This window comes from Pieris brassicae, chromosome 6 (assembly GCF_905147105.1).
Source record: "Pieris brassicae chromosome 6, ilPieBrab1.1, whole genome shotgun sequence".
Taxonomy (NCBI): domain Eukaryota; kingdom Metazoa; phylum Arthropoda; class Insecta; order Lepidoptera; family Pieridae; genus Pieris; species Pieris brassicae.
Window position 1 is genome coordinate 3,109,281 of NC_059670.1, and position 24,371 is coordinate 3,133,651.

Consider the following 24,371-nt stretch of genomic DNA (forward strand, 5'->3'; position numbering starts at 1 on the left):
GTTTTCTTTATCATTTAACTTAAGTAAAATGATACCGAATACATTTTGTCTACATCGTTTACAACTTTCGTACAACAAACATATTACTAGAATAACTTTAAATAATTTTCATATGAATTGTATTGGTAGTTGATTTTGTTTCAGTGCTTTAATCAAAGTGACTGACACTCCGCCACGCTGCGACAACATTGTTAGAGTATTCATAGCGCGCACTTCACTCCGATTCATGTAAATGCTGTTTTAATTCATACTGCTGTATTCAGAGTATGAGGTACTAGGATTCACGTCAGTTAGGTCCTGTGTCGTTTACAATACATATTTTGTATAGCACTCGCATAATTATATAGTCATGAATATAGTTACTAGTCTAATCTTAATTATTGTTAAGTAGTATTTAGTAAGCTAGGATTTTCATGACAGTAGAAATAAGACTTACAAATATGTTATATACACAATAAAGACGATATTGCAATTCACGAGACATCAAAGTATTAATGAAACAGTATTGTCTTTGGTTAACATAGATTTTACACGTTGAAAGAAAACAATTTTTTACCGGATGGAAATAATGGATGGATGGAATAAATACCGGAACAATAATTATCAGTTTATAATAATACAAATAGCTTTAATCTGGTAAAAAAAAATTCTTTCAATGAAACAGTCTTGCTTATATTAGCCTTATAGATAATGTGTAAAGTTATTTGTTTGATCTTCGTATATTTGTCCCCTGAAACTAACATAATTTAAACCCCTAAAGAACCTAATTTGTATCATTTTTAAGTCATATAATTTATTACAGGATACCGATTTTGTTTGCAGGAAGATTTTATAGCTTCCTCAACTCGTACAATATTTGATATGGTTAATAATAAACTTGAGACGACACTATTATTCGTGAGAACTATATCCAAATCATAAGGCGACCCGTTAGTATCAAGTCTCAAACGCGCGGCTACTCTTTGAACTAACCGAGGTCAGTGACCTGTGACTTGTACGATCTTAGACAATGCAGGTGTATCTGAAATTTCAACTGCGAAAATATGGTTTAGTTTATGTTCTGGTTTGGCATTGTTATTTATTTTTGCTAGAATGAACCAACTAAAATATAATGTATCGTTAGATATATAATAATATTATTATGCTGAATACACGTTGAAAGCGCTAATCTTAGAAGCTGTTGGTTCGATTGGGTTTTTTTGGTGTTGCTATACAATTTTTTTCTTCATAAAATTGTGATCATACAAAATTAACTATAGTTACTAATTGGACAGTGCAAGAGCAGTGTCAGCCTACTCATTCTGAGGCCTCAGAACTAAACTAGTCATGTTTTGCAGTGCAAAATAAACTCTAGAAATTTTGTGTTAGTGAAAATTCAACACTATAAGTGTTAGATAAGATTCATAATCGAACTTTAGAGTTAAATTTGCTTTCGTAAGTCATAAACGGGCGCTCAGTCTCGACTCGAAGCCTTAGTTAAATAAAAATGTCTATTGCCTTGTTAAACGTTAAGAGTTTTCAAAGACATGTTTAATTTTAAGCTGTTTATTCGTTGCTACCCATTCACTTTTAGTCAATATACTCAAATACATATTTTTTATGTTAACTCGTTATAAAAAAATATAAAAAGGTTGGACCCAAGATTAGATTTCAATTAACATTACTCAGTTTATTATCTACCAAAGAGCAGCCGCTAATCAGAAGTTGTTCATTACAAGTTCATCAAAGTGATTGAACTTGCAAAGTCGATAAGAAACATTCTCGAGTTGAAGTCGAATATTAACATCGTTAGTCGATCGACAAACAAAAGAAAATATTTTCGAATATTCCGAACATTTGAGTTGTTTTTTCTTCTTTTATACGTTTAAATTATATTTCCAGTTAACAAATTTTGCAAGCGAATTACAATCATAAAAATACCGTTAGGATTAAGTGGTTAATACAAGATATGAGGTTCGATACCCGGCAAAACGATAATTGTGTCTAAATATCTTAAAACACGTAGATATTTGACCATGCCCTATTAAATAACTGATCACCAAACGATCCAAATTACGCAATAAAAAATAATAGACGATAACCCTTAACCATTGGTTCAATGTAAGTTAATATTATTTTATTTAGCACTGTTTATCTTTCACAGTGTCTCCATACTACTGTTCATTGCATACCACGTTCTAGAGGTAAATCTATTAAATATTAAAAAATATATTACATATTCCTCGTTATTCGGCCAATTTATACGGGCGTTTCTAAAATATAGTTTAATCAACAAGTTCCTTATTAACAATCATTACAATTGCTGTCTGTTATTATACTTAACAATATTAGCATTTGTTTTTCATGAATCCTAGATTAGTATGTGATTAATAATATGTTTATGTTCACCGCAGTGTGTAATGGTGCTCAATGAACGCACAGACTATGCACATGACGTGACATCTGACAACTGACATGACAGACGGCTGCCTATGACTCAACTTGGTTGAACCGCCAATAACTACCACAATAGTAATATACAATAAAACAAATAAATAATAAAAGGCAAGAGAAACGAATGATTATGTCATTCATGGCGAATAAATTAAATAATACATGAAGTTATGGTCAAACGTTCAATAATTAACCCGGCATATAATTGCATCAACATTGTAAGATAAATAAACATAATAACTTAATTGTACGTAATATATAAGAAAGGGATTGTAGCAACAAAAAATTATTGCCAAGCGCTCTTCGAAATTTAAAATTACGCTCCGGAACAGAAATTGCTGAAAACGTCTTCAAAGAATCTATAATAAAAACGAAACCAATTTAATTCAAACAAATCGTTTGACAAAAATATCTGCGCCGCTCCAACAAAGCAATTCTATGAAAACAATTCGAAGACCAAAAACGGTGCTTAAAGGGAAAACGGCGCAAACAAGCGAGCAACGACTTAGGCCGTAACAAAAATGTAACAAAGGAATGATTAACGATTTTCCACCCTACACTCATTCAAACCGACGTCGATATTGAAACTGTTAGACGGAAAAATGAAAGTTTTCTTTTTGGACACACGGCCGTTGCGTGCGAAAATGTTTACGTTTTCGTAATTGCGCGCGTGAATCTTTTTACTTAAATGTACATTTTTCACGTGAAATAGCTTCGTAAATACAATGTTGCGTTATAAATAGACGATTTTTTATCTTCTTATCTTTTAAATCTTAATTTAATCTCTTAAAAATCTTTGATTCAAGCGTAACAGTTGCTTAGATAGTACATCGTTGAATTAAGAGAATCTCTGAACTGATTTATGAAGCTGTATTTATTATATTCATTAGCTTTCAATTTGAAAGGATTAATTGATTTTTAGGTATGTCTATATTAAATAAACTCAAAAAGTACGTTGTTATTAATATTTATTTGATTTACATTACCCTTTCGTAAAATTATTTATTATAGAAATATTAAGCCGTGCGAAGCCGGGGGACATGCTGCTTACTGACCCAATCATTTAGAGTGTGACCTGTTCTGACCCCGCGTCATATTGATAATGAAATACAAACAATGTGTAGTATTTACCTAAATTACTATTGAAGTTCATACATTCAGTTAGTATGTGATCCAAACCAAAATCCATTTACTCATATTAGTGTGTACACTTATGAACGATGATGTAAAAAAATTAAGATCTAAGCTTATATGTATATTTTTTATATAACGAGCCTACGGGACGCTCAAAAAGGGGAGGTATCGTAGTCCATGGACATTTTAGCCGTGCCGGCCTTTGAGGTAGGAGTATACTCTTTCTTTAAACAATTGGAGATTATATCTCCCAGGGAACCCCCGTAGGGAGTCGATCACAGTTCGCTAGTTCGCAAAAGAAAGTGTTCTGTGATGTAATGCTGATGAAATGTATATTTACTACCAGTTCCCAATTATAGAACGTAGAGCGAGAATAAAGAACTAACGAGAAAGGTTTTTTAATTGCCAAATTTTTGGATTACAAGGAAATTGTAAACTGAAACTATTGAACATACTGCACTTGACATATTGATGTCATATTCTTACTATATTACTAATGGAAAACATTGAAAATTTTTCGTACTACAAAAAAAAAAAATCTTGTAAAGTAAATACTTTTAAAAATATTTATTTATGCTATAGGGATTTCTCTGAAACAATCGAATACAAAACCCATTTCCAGTCCCAGTTTCCATTATTTTAACCTATTTTAGTTAATTAATATTCTGTATCGTCATGTGACCTTGAGCCTTGCTTAAATGACAAGGATATGAACCATGAAAGTGAGGCCTGGTGCAATAATGCCATAAGATGAAAAATGTATCTACTTTTATGAGTGGTTACAAAAGCTCCCACTAAAAAAGAACACTTCCAATGGAATAAACTTTAATTAAACTCGAACTTAAAAAAAAAACTTTACGAACCGCAAAATGTTCAAGCAGATCATCTTCAAGTTTAAACACCATTCATTATACTGTCGATTGATAAACAAATACGATTCCTTGATGAAAATTAATGATGTTCACCGAAAAGAATTCTACGTACGTTCCTTAAAACGATCGATCAATGTCCACAAATTCGTTTGCCGCCTGAACAAAGCGCTTTCTTTAATCCTTTACAATAATCGAACCTGAGACGTAATAATAAAGTGGTTCAATTGTCGGTCTCAGATTGCAGTTTTAAAGGAATTCCATTAAATTGTTAGTTTAATAAATTTACATATGTGATTCATTCCTTAAGATAAACCTGTTTAGTAAGTCTACTGTACTGTACTGTGTCCATTGTGCACACTGTCACCGTTGTAATTATTTTCTAGGATTGCCTGGAAGATATTGCTTGTTAGCGATGAGGGCAGCCTTTTTTGTAATTCAAGCGACTTGATTTGTTTGCTCTTAATGCACTGCAATGCTCACAATTAGTGTTTTATCATTGAAGTAAATGTCATTTCTAATTGGCTTTAAGTGGGTATAAAAAAACAGGAAGCATTTTATGAATTTAATATAAGCAGAGGCGTCTCAAGTTTTTAGAGCTCAAAATTAGCTCTGTTATATTAAGTTTCGCAAAGAAAATGCGGCAGGTGCTTCCTCAGCTGCCATGCATATGTTCAAAGGTATGTTAATAACAGGGCGCAACTTTGAATAGCAATTGATGTACACGCTTTCGTGACATGTAAAAACATACGTATTTAACCCAATTTTGCATATGGGAAGAATGATATGAAACAGTTATTTCTATCTATATATAAATAAATCCCTATTTCTCGTGGTCACAGCATCACGCGTGAACGGCTGGACCGATTTCGCATTTTTTTTTTTGTTGTGTTTGTTATTGTCAGGAGAAGGTTCTTATTAAAGTAAAAAAAAAGAGAAAAGGTAAAAATGCTTAAACACCATATTAAGTAATCATGACTTTTGTTACGATAGCAATTTTTTTCAGTGCATAGCGCTTTTACAATTCAAACATTTTTCATTTAACTTATGGCATTTGACATAACATTGACAGAATGCGTGCTGCAAATATCGTCAAACAGGATGTAAGAAAAATGCTTCGATGGAAGTTATTATATTGATAAAATATTTATAGTCGGTAATTGTTTGTGGCACTGAACATGAAAATCTATGTTTTTCACCAGTTATATGTCGCCTGTTCCCATGTGGGAATACCAACAAAAATATTTATGTATGCGCCAGAAAAACAAACAAAGAATGTAGTATGTCATAAAGCATTTTTATTTAATCATACCAATTCGAAATTAATATTTATAGTTAAGACAGGACAACGTCTGTCGGTTCCGCTAGCGAATAATAATTGAATGAATATTTTTTTTCTGTAAAACCTCAAAACAACTAGACCGATTCTAAAAATTATTTTAGTTTTCAAAATATTTTAGGGTAGCAATTCCCCGCGATTAATCTTGCGTGGATAACGATCTCGTAGTGAAAATTCTCCTTAGTCGGACTATTATAATTAACACAAAAGTTTTATTTTACAAAGTTTTCTTAGTAATTATTAATTTTCTCACATCTATATTTTAATCAAAATATAGATTATCTTTACAACGGTTATAAACATCCAATACATTTTAAAATTCGTAACATAATTTACGTAGAATCTACCAATAGTAAATTTTAAAATGCTCTACAGGTATTGAAAATTCTTGATTTCGGGTAAGTAATGAAATCTTTTTTTTTATCAGTCCAGGAATTTTTAGCTTGACTATTATTATAAATTGTTCGAATACAAAAAATCAAACAGCAAATCTTTCTTGTATAATATTAGCTTTAGAAAATATTTATTTGTAGAAAATCAGTGTCTTTGAATTTCCCTATACACAAAATTTGACCTATTTCATGTTTTAAAATTCCGACTGGCCAACATACAATTGCCCATGGGTAAAACATTATTTTTGTAGATATTGATACGTTCTATAATTGTAAAACTGAGGTACTAAAAGGCAATGTAAACCTATAAACTTATAGTTTGAAAGTAATTAATAGTTGCTGTGTCAAGTTGAAGTAAAATAATAAAGCTCATTCCTGCTCGTAAAATGTATTTTCAGTTATTACACCTACGTTTACACAATATGCACTGTATAATCTACTCTATAGCAGTAAATGTGAAGAATTAACTGTAATATTTCCTCGTTAGCCAATAATCGTTGAAGATTGACAATAAAAATGATTTAAATATCATTCAACGCAGCTTTGCGATATCAATAAAATCTCGGATCCAATTTAAGTCAACCGTACCTTATAAAGTTGGATTAGCCGTAGTAAAATAGATTACAATCTTGAAATTTATCAAACAATCACGTGAATTCGTAATCCTGTAATATTTTATAATATTATGCATTCAAGAAATATTTAGTACGAATTTAGTGTGCCTGTGGTGGGTCTATGCACAGATAAATGCGTTACAAATGAAAATCGTATTATTATATTAAGCTTTACATTGCATTTCTTTTAAATACATGTAAGAGTTTTTAATCACATTATTTACATAATTCGAAGTTTCTACAACCTGCAGACACGAAAGGCTTTTGGCGACGTGAAGAAGATTAATAAATCTAAAAACTAAAAAGTGTTTCTCCCGAAATCGTAATTGTTTGTTAGCTCCCCTAATTCGCATAACATAAAAAAGCTTTATGTTGCCCTAACTGTATATAGTGAAGGCGTCGTCTTTGGTTCTGGTAAAACAATACAATAGACCCTAAAATCACTTAGTAGGAGTAATTAATTTATAAACAATATTATCTATAACTCAAAACTGAGCTGGTCGCTCCATCGCAAATGGATTAGATCGCCATTGCCATAAAGTAAAGAGATATAGAACATTTAAAAAGATTAATAAAGTATAATAATAAGTTAGTTTTCAGATACGTTTTTCAATAATAATAGTAGCCAAAATTCACGTAATTCACGTAGATACGTTATTTCAGTAAAAGTAGCTTAATTTGTATACATTGTTCGTTTATTAGATTTTTAAGAAACAATCCTTCGGGGTATCAAGCTGAATTATGTCAGGTTATTTATAAGCTTCCTATTGTCAAAGTCCCCCTGAACGTTTTCGTGTCAAGTGTCTACTTGAATGATAACACAGAATTCCTTCAAGGCATTTACCGAATTTAAAAGTACAACGGTACCGAACTCCATTATGCTCTGTGCAAATTCAATTGGCCTTATAGCTTGTGTGTGCTTCAAAAGACAGTCAGAATCACGGTTTTGGATCGCAAATAGACCACTGCATTTTTCTTTCTATATGCCCTCAATCATACACTCTTTCGGCGAGGCAAAACATGATGATTGTGTAACCTTAGATCCGAAAATCGACTGAATCAAGTCCTGAAGGCTCAAGTAACAGTTGTTGCTAAAACTAGTAAATCATTCGCAATTAGCAGATGCATTTGCAAACTATTTATTGTAATATTTATTTATTATTATATTATTATAAAATATACAAAACTTTCAATTGTTAATGGAAAATACTGTATACACTAACACATTTAGATTTTAGTATAAATGACTTGTCAACTTCACCTGACGCGCACACTTAGTTTTACGATCGATTAATCAAAAACATTATTGGCTGTTCATATATTTACCCACTTAACCATAAAAACGAATTCAGCCCAATTACGCTGTCTTTAGCTGTCAAATTGTGTTTTCGCTGTGATGAAGAGAGAAAGACTATGAATAATTAAAATTAAAACTGTTAGTATGATGATTAATTTATATTAAAAAAATTCGTGGGTTAAAAAAGTTTTGCTCTTGATTAAAACAACATATTTATGTTATAACCACCTCGATAGCAAATATAATCTTCAGTTAATCTATATAACTATACAGGCAAGGTACATTCCAGTAAACCCCTGTTTTTGCGCATTAAATTGAAATACTATATGAAATAATGTTAAATATCAGGACTTTAAACCGCATTCAGGCAGTAATTTTGGTATTGTAAATTTATATTCCACGCCTCGAATAATATTAAAGGTTAAAATTCAGCGCAACATGAAAATCGACACACTTTCACCCTCCAGTGGGTTACCAAAACACGGGCGCCCCAAAACGTCAAGTTGGAAAGCCTCGTGGTACATATTACACAAGTTTTATGCCTGGCTTACCTTATAAATAACAAAAGCGTGCCCTTACAGCGATAAAACTAGTTAATCAGCCGGTTGCATGCACGTTGGCTGGTTTAATGACATAATTAAAAATCCCTAAGCTGAGGAACTTTCGCCCGGCGGGTACCGGCCCCGATTCCTAATCTCCAAACCCGACAAATACTGGTGCAAGGGACTAACTTTGGATGGTCAGTGTAATACTAATGTGTAATGTATACGTATTATATTTAATTAATTGCACTTCGTTGCCTTATTATAGGAACACCAACCACCAACTTAAAAAAACCAACAGGAAGCTGCATAAGGGAAGTTATAGTAGGGAAAAATATAAAATAAGATTATTGTTATGTGCAAAAATTAGCAGCGTTTACAAGAACTAAAAACAATATACAAGTATAAAATAACTTAATAAATCTAATAAGTTAAAATAAAAGGAGGATAGAATACAGTTATTTAAACTTAGGAATACAGATAAACAGGTGATACTTATTACCATATCTTCATATCAATGTCACTTCTATGTTATATACTTCAAGGTTCTATGTTAAATAAATGTCAAAAACCGCAGCAATATTCGCAAACTTCAACACGAAAATGTCTGTTTCTAGAGTGGACAAATCCAAACTGTTTAATTAGGTTACTAGGTTAGTCTTAGCAACAAGATTTTCAAGTTAAAAGTTTTCCGCTATTTCCGTATTGTTTGCACCATGTGATAATGTAAGCTGGTCAGGAAACTAGCAGGTACTCGCCACGAATGGCATTTAGTAATGAGTTTTGTTAACAGTTACTGGATTAAGAGACAGTCTCATCACAGTGAATAATAGTTGGCTTAGTTAAGTATTCTGCAAATAATCGTACTTCATATATACAAAAGTATGTTAAACCTTATATTAGATTTTAATGTAAGAAAATAATTTATAAAAAGTGTCTTAAAGTTTTTTTCATGGGTAAGAACGCGTTCGTGTACTAACGAAGCAAAAACTTTGTGTTCACAATTTCCAACAATGTTTGCTAATAGTTTTGTATTATCCAGAATTGCTCAACTCCTTTGATATTATAATCTCATTAATGAATAAGAAACTAGGAATTAAAAATACTATTTGTATAAAACTTCCGTCTAAAGTAGTTTCATTCATTCATCCAAGAATCGAACTTTGGCCGGTTTTACACCAATTTTCTCCATCACATTAATCGATAGAGTCAGTGTTATCGTAACAACACGATGATTATATTATTTTGTTACTAATTTCTAAAAACGCTGTTCATTTTAATTAATCTATCAGCTTAACAAAAGGCATTCTATCGATGTTGCGAGTAAAATCATGTCCATACAATTAAGTGTAGCTCCGACAAATTGCTTCGCCCCAAGGTGGTCATACCGGCCGAGAATGTTAATCGTTTGAGGTCAACAGGGGGTTAAGACGCTCCTGAACAAATAATAGTCGACTATAATGTGAGATGCTAATTGCTTATTCAGTACGTTACGTAATTGTTTCTTTTAGTTGAATGTTAAGAAAATATTTATCCAGTAGGTCTATCTTACGTAGAAGAAATAAGATGATTATGTTGCCGATTCCTTTGATTCCCTGTGATACAAGTGCGTATGAAAAGAAATCCCATTGCACAGCCGTGAATCAAATGCACGACCACAGTGTTAGAGTCGCATTCATAATATTGTTCTTATAAGCGATATATAATATTAATATTGAGTACCAATTTTTATAAACCAAGTGTATAAAATTACAAGTTTGATAATCTTAGATTTTTGATAATAATTTTGTAGTTTAGTCCAGATGTCACAGTTTGTAAACAACTGTCTAACATATCATTCTTACTTAAATTACCAAAATGATTTGAGTGATTAAAATACGTATTCAGTTTGTTCCAATTTTAAAACAGAATTTTGTTGGGATTAATTCAAGAAATAGTTGTCAAAATTGAAACCCTCTTTTTGCAGTCATCCTATTAAATCAACTTATAAAACATAACACATATATATCATAAGATCATAAAGCAAAACAAATAATTGAATGATCATAACAATGCCGATCGCATTTCAGGAAATGAAATTTAAAATGACAACTTCCAATCGTGAAAACCACTTTGCCGTCGCCAAAAAGTAAACTAAAATCAGTTTCCCTGTTTAATTTAGCGGGAGTCAGCAAAAAACAGAGCCTTTTTGTTGACCGAACATAACAACGAAGAATGCATTGTACCGCTATTCCGTCCCAAGTTGTAAAAAGGACAATATTTTCCCTCGGCCCTGTCACAAATCTGACTCACTTTACGGGAGTCAATTTACACGAATTGTTCTTGAGTCATAGATAAAGTATGGAAAAAGATAACGGTGTTGCGAAAACGTTATCCTTTAAAATAACTTTGTTCTAATTTTAAAATACGTTGTAGGAAAATTAGCATTTGAAATTCATTTTTGTTTAAGCCTGTCTAAGAAACAAGTCGTCGATATTTTGGTCTAATTTTGGCTTCCTCTCACGGTTTTCTTTCACCGTACAAACAACTGTTTAAGAAAATTAATTTGAAAACAGCCGTAATTAAATCTCACGAGCTCAGCATTGAGAGTCTTGCTTAAATTTAACCACTACTTGTCGTAGATATTTGGGTCTAACTTTGGCTTCATCGCGCAGTTTTCTTTTACCGTATGAGCAAGTGTTCATTAAGAAATATCTCATGAGCTCGGAATAGTCTTGCCTAAATCAAACCACTACAACAAAAACTTAAAATATTAGACTGACAGCTCTGATAGCAATTAGCAATCTCAAAGTATTTTATGCGTAGTTTACTCAATAACAAAAATGAACGAAATTCGTGCATTATTGAAATAATAATGCATGCTGCGAAAAGAAAAAGTTTTATCTGATCTATCTCGACGTGCTCGGGTATAATGGATATGAAAACTTTGATCCTAGATTCCCAAGAAACCAATAAATTAAAAACTTAGCCGCGTGTAAATTTCTTACGTTTGATATATTATACAGCAATTAAGTCCAGCAAAACTTCTTAAAACAAAAACCTTTTAGTTTGATTGTATAATTAATATATTTACTTTACTACAGATAAAAAAATACATAACGGATCTTCTTAGTTATTCCAAATATAATTTATGTCAACAAATAACTTAATGTAATAAGAGGATAAATATACATTAATAATCATGATTGCGTCCTAGGAGCTGGACGTGTTCATATAGTTCGTATTATCATAGATATTTCAAAAGCCTCTTAATCAATACACTCGTAAATCAAAAATTTCGACGGTATAATTAATAATAGGGTTAGACACTTCGAATCTAAGCAGTAAGTTGCTAATGGAATTTCGTATCCTTTCATTTTCACTTAATCAATTACAGTGAGGGAAACAATTTGAAACCTATTATTGCAAAACAATTTGGGATTTTTCGTAGTTTGAATAAAATTGGAGCTATCGAAACTGTTATTTTCATTGCGCCCTGACTATTCGTTTTAACGTAGAAAATAAATTTAGTTTTTATTTTTGACTATGACAAGCGATTTTAGTATTGAATAAAGTTTTTGGGAGCGCTTCATTCTATGAGTGTTGGAAAATATATTTTAAATTACAGATACCGTTGTTACTCAGCAATCGTTTATGTTTGGTATTTCGAGTGCACTAAAGGTAATAGATAATTAGCTGATTATATTTTAATTTGGAAGACTTATTCGAGTCCTTAGAGCAAGCTTAATTACGTTACGGTATGTAACGGCCATTTCAATATGTAATTGTAATTGTTCGATCAGTCTTGAATTGACCGAGAACTGAAATTATTAAAAATATTATATATATTGTAAAGAAAATTTAAATGGTGATGAATCCCATTAAATAAAATGCAATATATCAACGCGATCCGGTTATAAGATGGACGAATTGTATGGTAATTATTTTTGCCTCTGTGGCGCAATCGTAAGGGTGAGTTTCATTATTAGCGAGAGTATTATTATATTTTGCTTTAGCAGTCACAATTGGCAGATAACCTATTTGCAAACAAGTGTCCAAGTTGATAATAATTTTTTTTTTCAAGAAGTAATATTCATTGAATATTCATTCATTTCTAAATTGAAAAACATATAAGCGTCTTGTAGTAAGCATAAATGAAAATTTAAAAGCATATGCTAATTGACTTTAGTAATAAATTAAATACATTATTTATTTATCTGGAAACAAGGAGATTAATAGATACAGAAAGATGACGAAAATATAAAGTTACTTGGATGTAGCCTGCAGAAGGTTCACTGAAAAATAATAAATATAAACAAACATGACAGCACACGGGAAAGCCATTCCAAATGCCTCTTAAAATCTAGTACTTAGTTAGAAAATTATAGACTGTAGAGTTTAATAAAAATAATGCAACTTTACCACTTATGGTAAAAACTAATTATACAAATTGAATACGGGTAAAACGAAGGCGAAAAGTACAATAAATTAAGGTCATAAATTAAGTGAATAAGTATGCAGGTTTGACACCCGCTGGGAGACGTATCGCGTATAGGCGCCTTGCTTGACAGATACAAAAAAAGGCTCTAAACGTGCCTGCCCACGCGGCCATTAAGTTGGAGGTTTATCGGCCCATTCATACCGAGATGTATCTTCGAAATCGGGTGCGCGAGATCGACCGTGAAATTAGAATTGTTTAAAAAAAGTTAAAATGTAATTAGATAGTAAATTACTAACGTAAGATCGTATCAATGGTCTTTACGATGATTCAGGTAAACGATATGTATCGTAATGGTGAGATACGTACGTTTAATATTAACTGTTATATATGTATTACTTAGTCCATATTAATGTGTAAATATTAAACTACTTGCGACTAGTATCACCAAGTGCATAAAATATATAAAATAGCCGAAAATCAAAAACATCAATTAAAATATTTCGGATGATAGTTCAGCCTCCTTATAACACGGTACTCTTACAACGACATTTATAATGTACGCAACATATTTCGTTCATAACATAGTTTTATTTAACCTTTCCTATAACGCGGAAATAATCTACCGTGTTATTTCGTATTCAAATTTGATTTATATAAGTCATTTGTATTTTACCAATACCTACTATGGATTATTTTGTCTTTATCACTTGTGTAGAACTTCGAGTAGAGCATTTATGAATAATGTGGAAAACCATATATAGCATATAAAACGCAAATTGCCATAAGTTATGTAGACATAATCATTATAATTGAAACACTAATTTTCCATCTCGACAGTGCCCGAAAAGCAATTTACTAACCGGAGACAGGAAGGCTATCATTATAATCAAAGTTTGAATTTTGTATACCGGTGATTATTGATTAAACTTTTTGTTCGTCTGCATCAATTGATGGGGTAATACGAAAATAACGGGCTATCCAGGTTATAGCGGGGGCAAAACAATATGTTTACGAAGTAAGGCTGACGGGTCGGGAAAAATTTATATGTACTTGAAAAATATTTAAAAATATTACGTTTCAGCCAGTGAGATAACAAAACCTCACAGATTTGTTTTTTAGAAGAATCAGAAAGCCTAGAGTCGCCAAATCTCTGCCGAGCGCAAAGTGAAAACTAACAATACAAATGCTTTTATATACGATACGAGAACATTTTAATTCTAACTAATTTAATCTTTTTGGCTTCAGAGAAAGTCAAACTATCCAGATGCAACGTCACAAATCACATCAAAATTACGCTCGCTGAATTGGATTTCAAATCTACAGAGGCCTTACTACGTATCTTGGCTTGATTCTAAGGTGACAAAAACTAACACAGACACAGCTCACGCTTATAACTCACACACACCCATTCACACATACTTAAGGTCTTGAATTAGATATAATACTAAACCTATTTTTTTATTGTTTGAAACGTGTACCATGTACCACTGACTAACTGTTGTCTAGTTAACCACAACACAGGGACTCCCTGGTGTGGGGACTAGCGATAGATGAATTATGTCACAACCTATTTTTCATGAATAAAGATTTTATTATTATTAATTGTATTTCCTGGAATTAAACCCCCCTATGAACAAGCGCTTGACCAAGGCGCGAACTCGTATATACCATAACCATAAACGCAATATAACATAAATTAGAAACAATGCAAACTATGTATCACGGAATTCTGCAAAAAGACAAAAGACGGTACTATAGTTGATTTTACAACAAAAAAGTTTTTACAACGACAGACTCAACTGTATAGGAAGAATTGAAACGTGAATATTCAAAAAATCGCAAAATCGAATAGTCGGACGTTTGCGGCATTTAGAAAAAGGCAAAAATAGAGTGTGGATTTTTATAACCGCCCCAGAAACAAATAAAACTCGAATAACAAATTGTATAAATACATTATTCCTTGAATTTTATTAGTCTTCTGACAAGTCGGTTAGCATTTCGCACAGATATTTTGTTTACAGTGGTATATTCATGATTGATTATAGATTATCTCTGACACTCGGATATAAAATCTTTACGCGTATTTGCGCGTTACAGGAAGATAAACAGTCGTTTTATTATAGTATTACATATATAATTTAACGTCCAAACTCTTTAAAAATCATACTTGTGAGTGCACGACGCTGAAAATTCTTTAATAACTTTGTCGTTAATAAAATAAGTTCATACAAGTAAATATTATCGGGCAGATTATTTACTTATGACGAACCAACAAAGTCCGAAAAACTTGAATTACCGAGTAATTCTTATTCACGGTAATGCTTATCAAAACATGATCAGTTATCACCTAAATAAACAGATAAAATGTATATTTCTCTGTAAGAGACTGAAGTACTAAAATTTAAAACATAAAAGATAAGAAAATAAACACTTCGTTTTATACCAGAATAAATTTGCTGATTAACATATTTTTTTTTCTCATTCTGTGCCCGAAGCAATTTAAAATGCCACAACCTTTTTTCACAAAACTGTAAATTCTCTTTAATAACGATTTATTCATTCAAGAACTTAAAAATTAACATAAGAATTGGGTAGGTCGGAAGGTACCAGAGAACTGTTTATTTCGTGCTTGTCGAAGCACGGCTGTTCAACAATGATTTTTCTTTATATGTAAGGTCATCGGAACGATGCTCAGACCCAAAAAATTGTTTATAGCTCACAAAAGGCTGGCCAAAATTCTGACTATAAACAAACCCAGGATAATAGAAACTAGGTTTATCTGAACTATAAAATTTAGCGCCAAACATTGTTTCATAAATGTTGACAATGGACAAATTTGCTGAGCGTTTATTACTTACTTTAAAATGTTAGTTTGTTTGGGCATCCGCAAAGCTAACACGTAGTGTTAGACGGGGTGCAAATGAAAAATTTCCGACGCGTTTATTAATTTTGCTATTGTCCAATTCGCAACGGCCTCGGATTGTTGCGATAAAAGAGCTTTTCTGTGACAGATAAAATTAAATTGCGATTTCAAAGCTTAACCACGGGCTTGACGATGTATTAAATGATGACGTAAAACAAGTCTGCTTTAATATTTTTGTCAAAAATATTTCAGGAGGAGCTAATATTTTTCATATAAACAACAAGGTCTTTTAATTAGGAACAACCCATGTCAAATGACGACCTCTGAAACATAGCACGCTGGAAAGCGAATTGCCCAGCCTTTGGAATTACATAAATGTTAGTATTTAATTTAAACTCTCCTGTTGTCGCCAATCGCTTGATCCAACTAGTACCTATTTTTTGGCAAAAGTTTTGGATTCAAACTTTGCGAACTAAAGCCTTTTTACAAAGCACGGAGAGCGTGCTTTTAAGTTAAATGGGAGATGAATCAGATCGAGATAAAAGATTTCATTTATAAAACTATCTACGAAGTATTATTGATTTTACGTAAGTCCTGGATAAAAGTAATTTTATATGTGTAATATTGTATTAAAGTACCCTTTATTTCATTTAAGACTTTTAGTCTCACGTTTAAAAGAATCTCATTGTGAAATTCGCTTCAGTAAGAAATGTTTTTTAATGATAAGGACGTTTATATTAGATCCAATGGAAATTCTAAGAAACAATCCTTGAGTAACATAGTTTCTTTAATATCGAAGGAATATAGAAAATGTTTTCATCAATTACAAAGCTACAAAATTATTTTACGATGTTTTGGGTCCTAAAAGTAACCGACCGACATCGTCAAGATGTATTATTCTATGTCAAATTATCTTTTATCTATTGCCCATGCAATATTTACAAAGAACTTCCGTTATCTTCAAACCAACTATAAACAATTGAAAAGCTACCGAAGAGAAACAAAAGACAGGTTATTTTGAACAGCGACTTCTAAGAAACAAAACACTAACGTTAGCTTTTTAAGAACTCAATAAATAAACATTCGTAATGTTTATCTATGTACCTTACAACTTTTTAACATAGACTTAATATATTTAATGACCTCGCAAATTATATATAATATTTAAAGTGGCTTTGTTTGTTTGCATTGTTTTTACGAAGCGAATCTAGACATGTTTGAGAACATAAGTGATTTTGATCGACGATCATTACATAAAATACGTAGAAATCGGTTAAAACATTTCATACAATAAAAACTACGATATTACACTATATACATTAATACATAATAAGATGCTTCGGTACTACACTGAATAATATTATCAAATGTCAAGTCTATGATTGTTGAATCTAAAAATATAAAATAAATTGATGGTTACTTCTTTTTAATAATTTAATAAATTATAATTATTATATTATAAAAATACCATCGTTCTGGATAGAATTCTGGGGAACAAAGAAATGCTTTTGACGTTTAACAAAAGGAACTTTGACACGTCACACAAGCATTAGGGTAAAAAACTGCCTTCACCGGGGAAGGCGAGGACCTTTACTTCGCACTCCAGTGAGCATCCGTCCTGCCCTTCAGGCGATTGACCACCCCGCGACGGCCCAAGCCGAGGTTCGAGTCTCACAGGAGACGCCCTTGCGCTAGCCGCGGGATAAAACGCGATTCTGGCCGAGCTACGCTCGCCAAAACAGCCCGAGCTGAGCTGTAAAGGCCCTTAAGGCCAACAGCGAGATTCCATTCAAAAAAAAACACAAGCGAACTGGACATGTCTTACGTAACACCAAAAAGTCGACCTCCAACTAATAATTCAAGGCAAAGTGGCAGGCAGAAAGAAATCTAGACGCAGACTTGGTTGAAGAATCATAGGTAATGGTCAAATTACCAAATCATTGTCTAGAAGCGCGGCATCCAAAATTAAAGCTGTGGTCATCGCCAACCTTCGAAATAAGATACCGCTAGAAAAATAATTATATGCACGAAAAATATGGTATGACTCGTATATAACGTCGTATTGCGTATATAATAAAATAAAACAATAGTTATAAATCGAGTCATTCCACAATAAAATATTTGATTGGTCAGGCAATACATACACATATGTAACTTGATCAATATTAATGTAAATTCCCTGTGAAGTTGATTTTTTATTCATCGCCGAATTCTGTTATATTTTCAAATTATCCTCACGCGATGTAAAATAGCATTTTGATTACCATTTGAGTTGGGTTTTAGACTACAAAAAATGGACCTAATCTCAGTTAGTAGTTTAATCGAATCAAATGAATTCTAGAATATTTGATAGCTTGGGGCAAAAAGCTTTCGAAAAAAATCTCACGTCGTTTTGTTGTAGCAATATGGAATGAATAATTTGTAACACATTATACAAGTATATGACCTTGCTTGTTCTCTAAACAAATATAAGAAATACTGAAATCTTAATACTTAATATCGTATGTAGAGTTCATGAACCATCCAGTTTAAAAAGGTAATTGCTGTTTATATGGTAAATAGTATATTTAAAAGTTTAAGATAAATACTAAATAACAGACGAAAATCACATTATTTCTTGACAGATCGTTCGTGAATAAAATTTGTTAATTCAATGAGCATATTATATTGTAGCGAACATTAGATACTTTTATTAAAACTGACTCTGTGTCACTAGTTTCTCTCCTTTTTTCAATAAGTTAGCTCTGGAAGATAACGATATAGATCTAACAGGAATTTTAACAACGTGGAATACACATAACACTGATTATTATAAAACAGGCAAAACTCAGGGAAAGCAAAGGGTTGGTTGAAGGAACAAATTGTGGTTGCGAACGTAAATGAGTCGGCGGGCATCACATCCGCCATGGAACTGTTACGAGAACAGAAAAGAACTTGAAAACCCATCAATTTAAGTTTTTAATGGGTAACCTTCACCAAGGCAAGATTTAAAAGTTACTAGAACATGCATGAACGATTATATAAATAAAACTGTAAATTAAATGATTGTCCAGGTTTTAATCATGTCGACCAGGCCATTATAGTATGCAGAAATTGCGGCTTAATATAAGAATTTTATAGACGGTCTTATAAACTAAAATTAATTTTTTATAGTAGAGCTTTTATTGGACCTTGGCGAAGCTTAAATCTATATTTATACAACGTAAAACTTCAATTGCACAGAATAAGTTAACAGGCGTCGTTTTCATTATTTATCAGAGAAATAAGAGAAAGTTGTGACACAGATATAAACGGATTGTAATCAAAACCCGTCACTTTAAATAATTTAATAAGTAAATAAATTTATGCAAGGGACATTCAACACCTGTAGAAATAACTTAAATAAAAACGAAAACAAAAAACACCCGGACTTTGCAAATATGAAATATCTTCGGACATAAAACTGATAACAACTCAACACTGTGGTATTAAATCCTTAAGTAAACTGAAATTATAAGTAGTTTTTCTTTGGAATTGTCAAAACTTTGCTAAACAAGGAATCTTGTTAAGCATACTAAAGTACAACAGCAGAGAAGTTAAGTTATAAATAATACATTTATAATTACTTCTAGTAAACAATTACACAAGTTTTACGTTCAATTATTTAGTCATTCATAACATTTGTGACTCGACACACCTCAAAACATCAACAAAAATCAGTACCCGACAAGTGAGAAACGAATCATGATTTCTGTCATAAAATTAAATCGCTTGAAATAAACGCGATTTTCTTTATTTTAACACTAATTAAAGAAACTGCTTTGTAAGCTTAGATTATCACATTAGTGTTGCGTGCGAGAATTAAAAAAAGAGAATTAACTTTGCATTCGTTGTTACATCGAGTGACCTTTTCTACCCTCGTCTCATTTACATAACTTATTTTACAGGCTCCCAGTTCTTTTTTACGTGGCTACACAGAACAGTATTGGCTTAGTGCTAACGTTTGCGACTCTCAATCTTGAGGTCGTCCTTTTAAATCAGATGTAGGTTGTCTCTCTGTGCGCTATGAACGTGAGCTCGTACGGTGAAGGCAAACGTCCGCGTCTTCTTAGACCACGCCTCTCATGGTTTGTTTTTATTATTAGGATATAACATATCATTATTATGCGCTTGCCATAAATACAAGATCATAACTACAATCCCATCATTTATCATAGACTATACACATGGATACTTATTTATACTGCTTCAGTTTCAAGTCTTAATATATTATTAGGTCAGCATCTTATAAAACCAAACACCCGTAACATACACACAAAAAACGAGGTTTTCGAGTGCTAAAACACTGCACTTATAATATTCTAGATGTAATTAAATAAACGTATATTACTTATAAGATAGGAATCCTGTCGCTACCTGTGATATGTTTTTAACGTATTTTATTATCTAAAATTGATAATTAGGCATCATTAGCGCATCAATAAACGTTTATGACGGCGTTAATGTACGTATAATCCATTACATCCGTACCATTCAATAGAATTAGCAACATTGAGAAAACGATTGATCATAATGGGATCAAATAAGTACAAAGCACACTATCAGTTACGGTTTTACGAGGGCGGATATCTACATGAATCTAACATCTGTCCGGAATTCATAGGGAATTATTTAACACATTTTTACTTTGATATTCACCAAGCAGAAATAATTAAAACAGGAAATGGGTGTTAATTGATACAATTGAAAAATAAAAATTCAAATTCACTTGGTTCTTATTGTGTGTACCTATTGATGATTTTACATGCTTTAAATTGAAAGTTATACTTCCGGTTTCAACTTGGACCCTTAGATGTGTAAAATTCCTGGGTTGTATGGAAACTGCTCTAAGTAGTTAAACTGCCTTAATGAAACATTTTCGGGCCACTTTTTATAATTATATTGTGATGTCAAATTTTCTTATACATATTTACAGAAATTACCACAAATAATTTTCACAGTATATTGTCTTTTACAACACCATTACCGATCTATAAACCTTCCAAAAGCCTTTTTCTTTTCGAAAACTACTTTTTTTTTCATTCATAGAGATTATCGTAATTTTATTTAGACATATTTGAGTTAATGTCGTATTACTATAAACTGTGCAATAATAATGATTTATTTTCATGGATTCTAAACTTTAAATATTGCAGTCACATATAGGCGAATACCAACTGACTAAAAGTAACCGAAATAAAAGCTAGGAATTTAATAGTAACAAAACAATGGATGTCAACAGGACATAAATATTGGCTAATAGTCGGGAACTCGGAACTACGATATTGATACTCCCCCGAAATTTGTCAGTGCTTTGTGAGCCTTTCCGGCGTAATCGCTCAACAAATGGACTAGCAAAAACTAACGGATTGTTTGGGAACGCGTAAAAGGAATTCCAGGTAGAGGGTTTAAAATCACACTGTAAACACATGATTCGGAATCATTTATCCGGGTTCATAATGTTGAAAACTGTATTTACATTTGCGATTCTATAATTAATGTTTCATAACGTAATGTTTGTTCTATAGACGTTTTGGGAACCTTTGAACTATTAAAAGCGCCTACAATTTTTGAGTTTAAACATTTAGTGAATCAAAATGATTGAATACCCGCATCAGGGCCTTTTCATACAAATTATCTCTTTCTCAGGCATTTAATTTACATACTATATTATTCTACTTGCAAGAATCCATTGCCTACTGTCTTTATCGTCCAATAATTCCCCATATATACCGGCCCAGGACCTTGCATCCATCGCTTAGAACAGGTTTCCAATACTCTCCTTTGAAAACCGGTAAAAATCAACGAACAATAATTACGCCAGACTCGCCACTTTACAATCTTTAACATAGATAAGGTGTGTTAAAATCTGACTCATTCATAGTTATAATTACCTAGTAAAGCCAGTAGTATAGTTATGGAGTAAAAAACGTAAACAATAAAGTACTGCAAATTAGGCTGTTGTTCTGCGGAACTAGTTTATTGAACCTGTGAGGCGGGAGTAAATTAGTCATTGACTGAAATCCCATTAGAAATACAAATTTAATAAGCAATTTCCTTGAACAATACATGTCAATTCCATATTTTACTGCCTACTTTATAGGCCTGTCGTGAAAAGTCCTAACAACGTCAGTTTCTATGAAATGACCATGTAAAATATTACCATCCGTTAGAAAGGCGGTAAATCATACTGACCGCTTCGCGTTTATTCCCCTTTCAAACCTAGGTTGTGTTACATTGTAGAATACCTAAAGAACCATTGTAGTAAAAAGCTATTACAGTCAGGCAAATTATTAAGAACAACATATTGTCGTATGGAAAACAAAGAAAGCTTACGGCTGCTAAATACTTAACCACCAAGAAAGTAATGAAGAACCAGTTACGAGCAGGTATAATTTTGGATTGCAGCGCTCATGTGTAATTATGATTGATATTTTATATTTTACATAAATTTTAAGCTCTCAACGTATTGGCATTTTAGTTATAAACTTCTTAAAAAACATTAAAACTGCTGGTGACGAAATAAGTTTATCGAGTTTAGTGGAAACGGAATAACATGAACCATGTCTTTTATTTTTGTCAACTAAGTTGCTATAAGACATTGATCCAAATATTAAAAAAAAACTACTGTTATTATACGGTATATGTACATGTACTTTTAAATATTTACCTAGTTAGCTTCACTAACTAGGAAAATATTATGGAAGAGTACTAGCTTGTGCTGAGATCATTCTATAGTTAGCTTTACATTAAATTATTATGGAATCGCTGATTATTAGTACACCTACGTCTTTAAATCCCTCGTGAAGATTGAAAACTATGTCCTATTCGTGTTAAGACGAATCGTATTACTAATTAATGCCCCGAGCAGCCAAAGCAGGCTGTGCGATTTATCGTAAATCCCAATTTAAAGCTGAGAGGCACGCGATTACAATCTTCTCACGACAGGGAAGGCGAGCGAAGTTCTCATCTCCGGGGAAATCACGCACGCAACAAATTTTATAACAACTCGTATGCCTGAAGCGTCCAAGACGCTGAACCACACAAGTTCGAAAAGAAACAACAAGGCGCGAGCAGTGCCTCTACGCGGCCTCGTTTCATTCAAACTTTTTACCGCCACACACTGAAAATCACAAACACAGCCGCAAGAGACACTGCCACACCGAAAAAACACTGACCGTTGTGGAGTATGGCTGAAGGCTCAAGCGAATCCCATCTTGAGCTAGACGCTCACGTAGCAGCCTCTTCAGCTGGATACGTGGAATTTTCACTAATTCCGCTTTACCCTCTTCATACTCGTCGGCATATTTTGCCGGTTCAACGGCTGCTACCGCTTGTTCTTTGCGGACTTCTTCTTCACATCTGCAGTCTCGAGCAGCAGCGGCCTCCTCCAAGGTAAAGTACACAGCCGCTGCACCTTCTTCTCTCAAAGTTCTTACAGAGTGCAACAATCTTTGACGATGTGCCGGGTTAAGAACTCCGATCGCGTCTAGATCGGGTTCCCCGACCTGTTTACATATTTCTAAGTCATCATAACCGTTATCAATGAAACTCTCCGCGTATTGGCCCAGGTGGAGCGATCGCAACCACTCGATGACGATATTGCCGTTCGTAGACGAGGCCATGTCGCGTCAAAGCGCGCGGCGCATTACAAGACGTACTCGCGGCGCGGCAGACAGCGAGAAACTGGCGGCCACGCTCCCCTAATCCCCCCTCACTCCGCCGTAAGCCGCGGTCGCCGCCCCTAGACCTACGTGCTTTTGCTTTTTGACATTTTGTAGCATAATCGTTTCGTTTAGCGTTCTTATAGGTGCCTATGTATAACATGTCATGAATGTGAAACAATGGCTCTACCTTTTAAGAAAGCTCTATCATGAAGAAAAATTTAGCTCAGTACGCACAAAGTTATTTAACTGATCAAGACAGTAACCGGTGCAAATTTTCAATTATAAAATAAATAAATAATATTAACACTATCAATAGAATTGAAATTAAAACAGTTGGATTGTATGAAGGTCATTGGAGACATCGCTTAAAACATAAGCTATATATAACCGCAATATGTATATGTTTAAAGAATGAAAATCAGTAGTCCCGGTTTTCCCAAGCATGTAACATGTTTTGTTTGCTTAGTACGACAGTTAATTACCCACAAACGGGAAAACGGTGCAAAGTTTACTTTTCCTAAAGCTGTTACTCATTAAACTTCTTGAACCTGTTTTATCTCATTTTGGTAACTGAAACTACGAGTGTTGAGGTTTATTTGAGCGTACATAACTTTTTTAATAACTTTCCACGCACCTCATAGGTTTTAATAACCCTAAATGTATTACCTGATTCTCTCATTATCTAATTATCCTGTGTTAGTAAATATCTTTTTCAGTTAGTATACATCAGGAACCCTCTCCGGTAAAGGCCCTCTCCAAGTCTCGCCATCTTCCTTTATTTGA

At 32.8% G+C, this 24,371-nt stretch overlaps 1 protein-coding gene across 4 annotated transcripts in view; it reads right to left on the bottom strand.

Annotated features, from left to right (window-relative positions):
• LOC123711232 overlaps positions 1 to 23,584 on the bottom strand; it is a 93,534-nt gene extending 69,950 nt beyond the window's left edge. For all 4 annotated transcript variants that reach the window (XM_045663720.1, XM_045663722.1, XM_045663721.1 and 1 more), the window contains exon 1: positions 23,100 to 23,584. In XM_045663720.1, the coding sequence (XP_045519676.1) occupies positions 23,100 to 23,546 (447 nt within the window). In that variant the 5' untranslated portion in view covers positions 23,547 to 23,584. The remainder of the gene's footprint in view (positions 1 to 23,099) is intronic.
• Between the last annotated feature and the right edge of the window lie 787 nt (positions 23,585 to 24,371).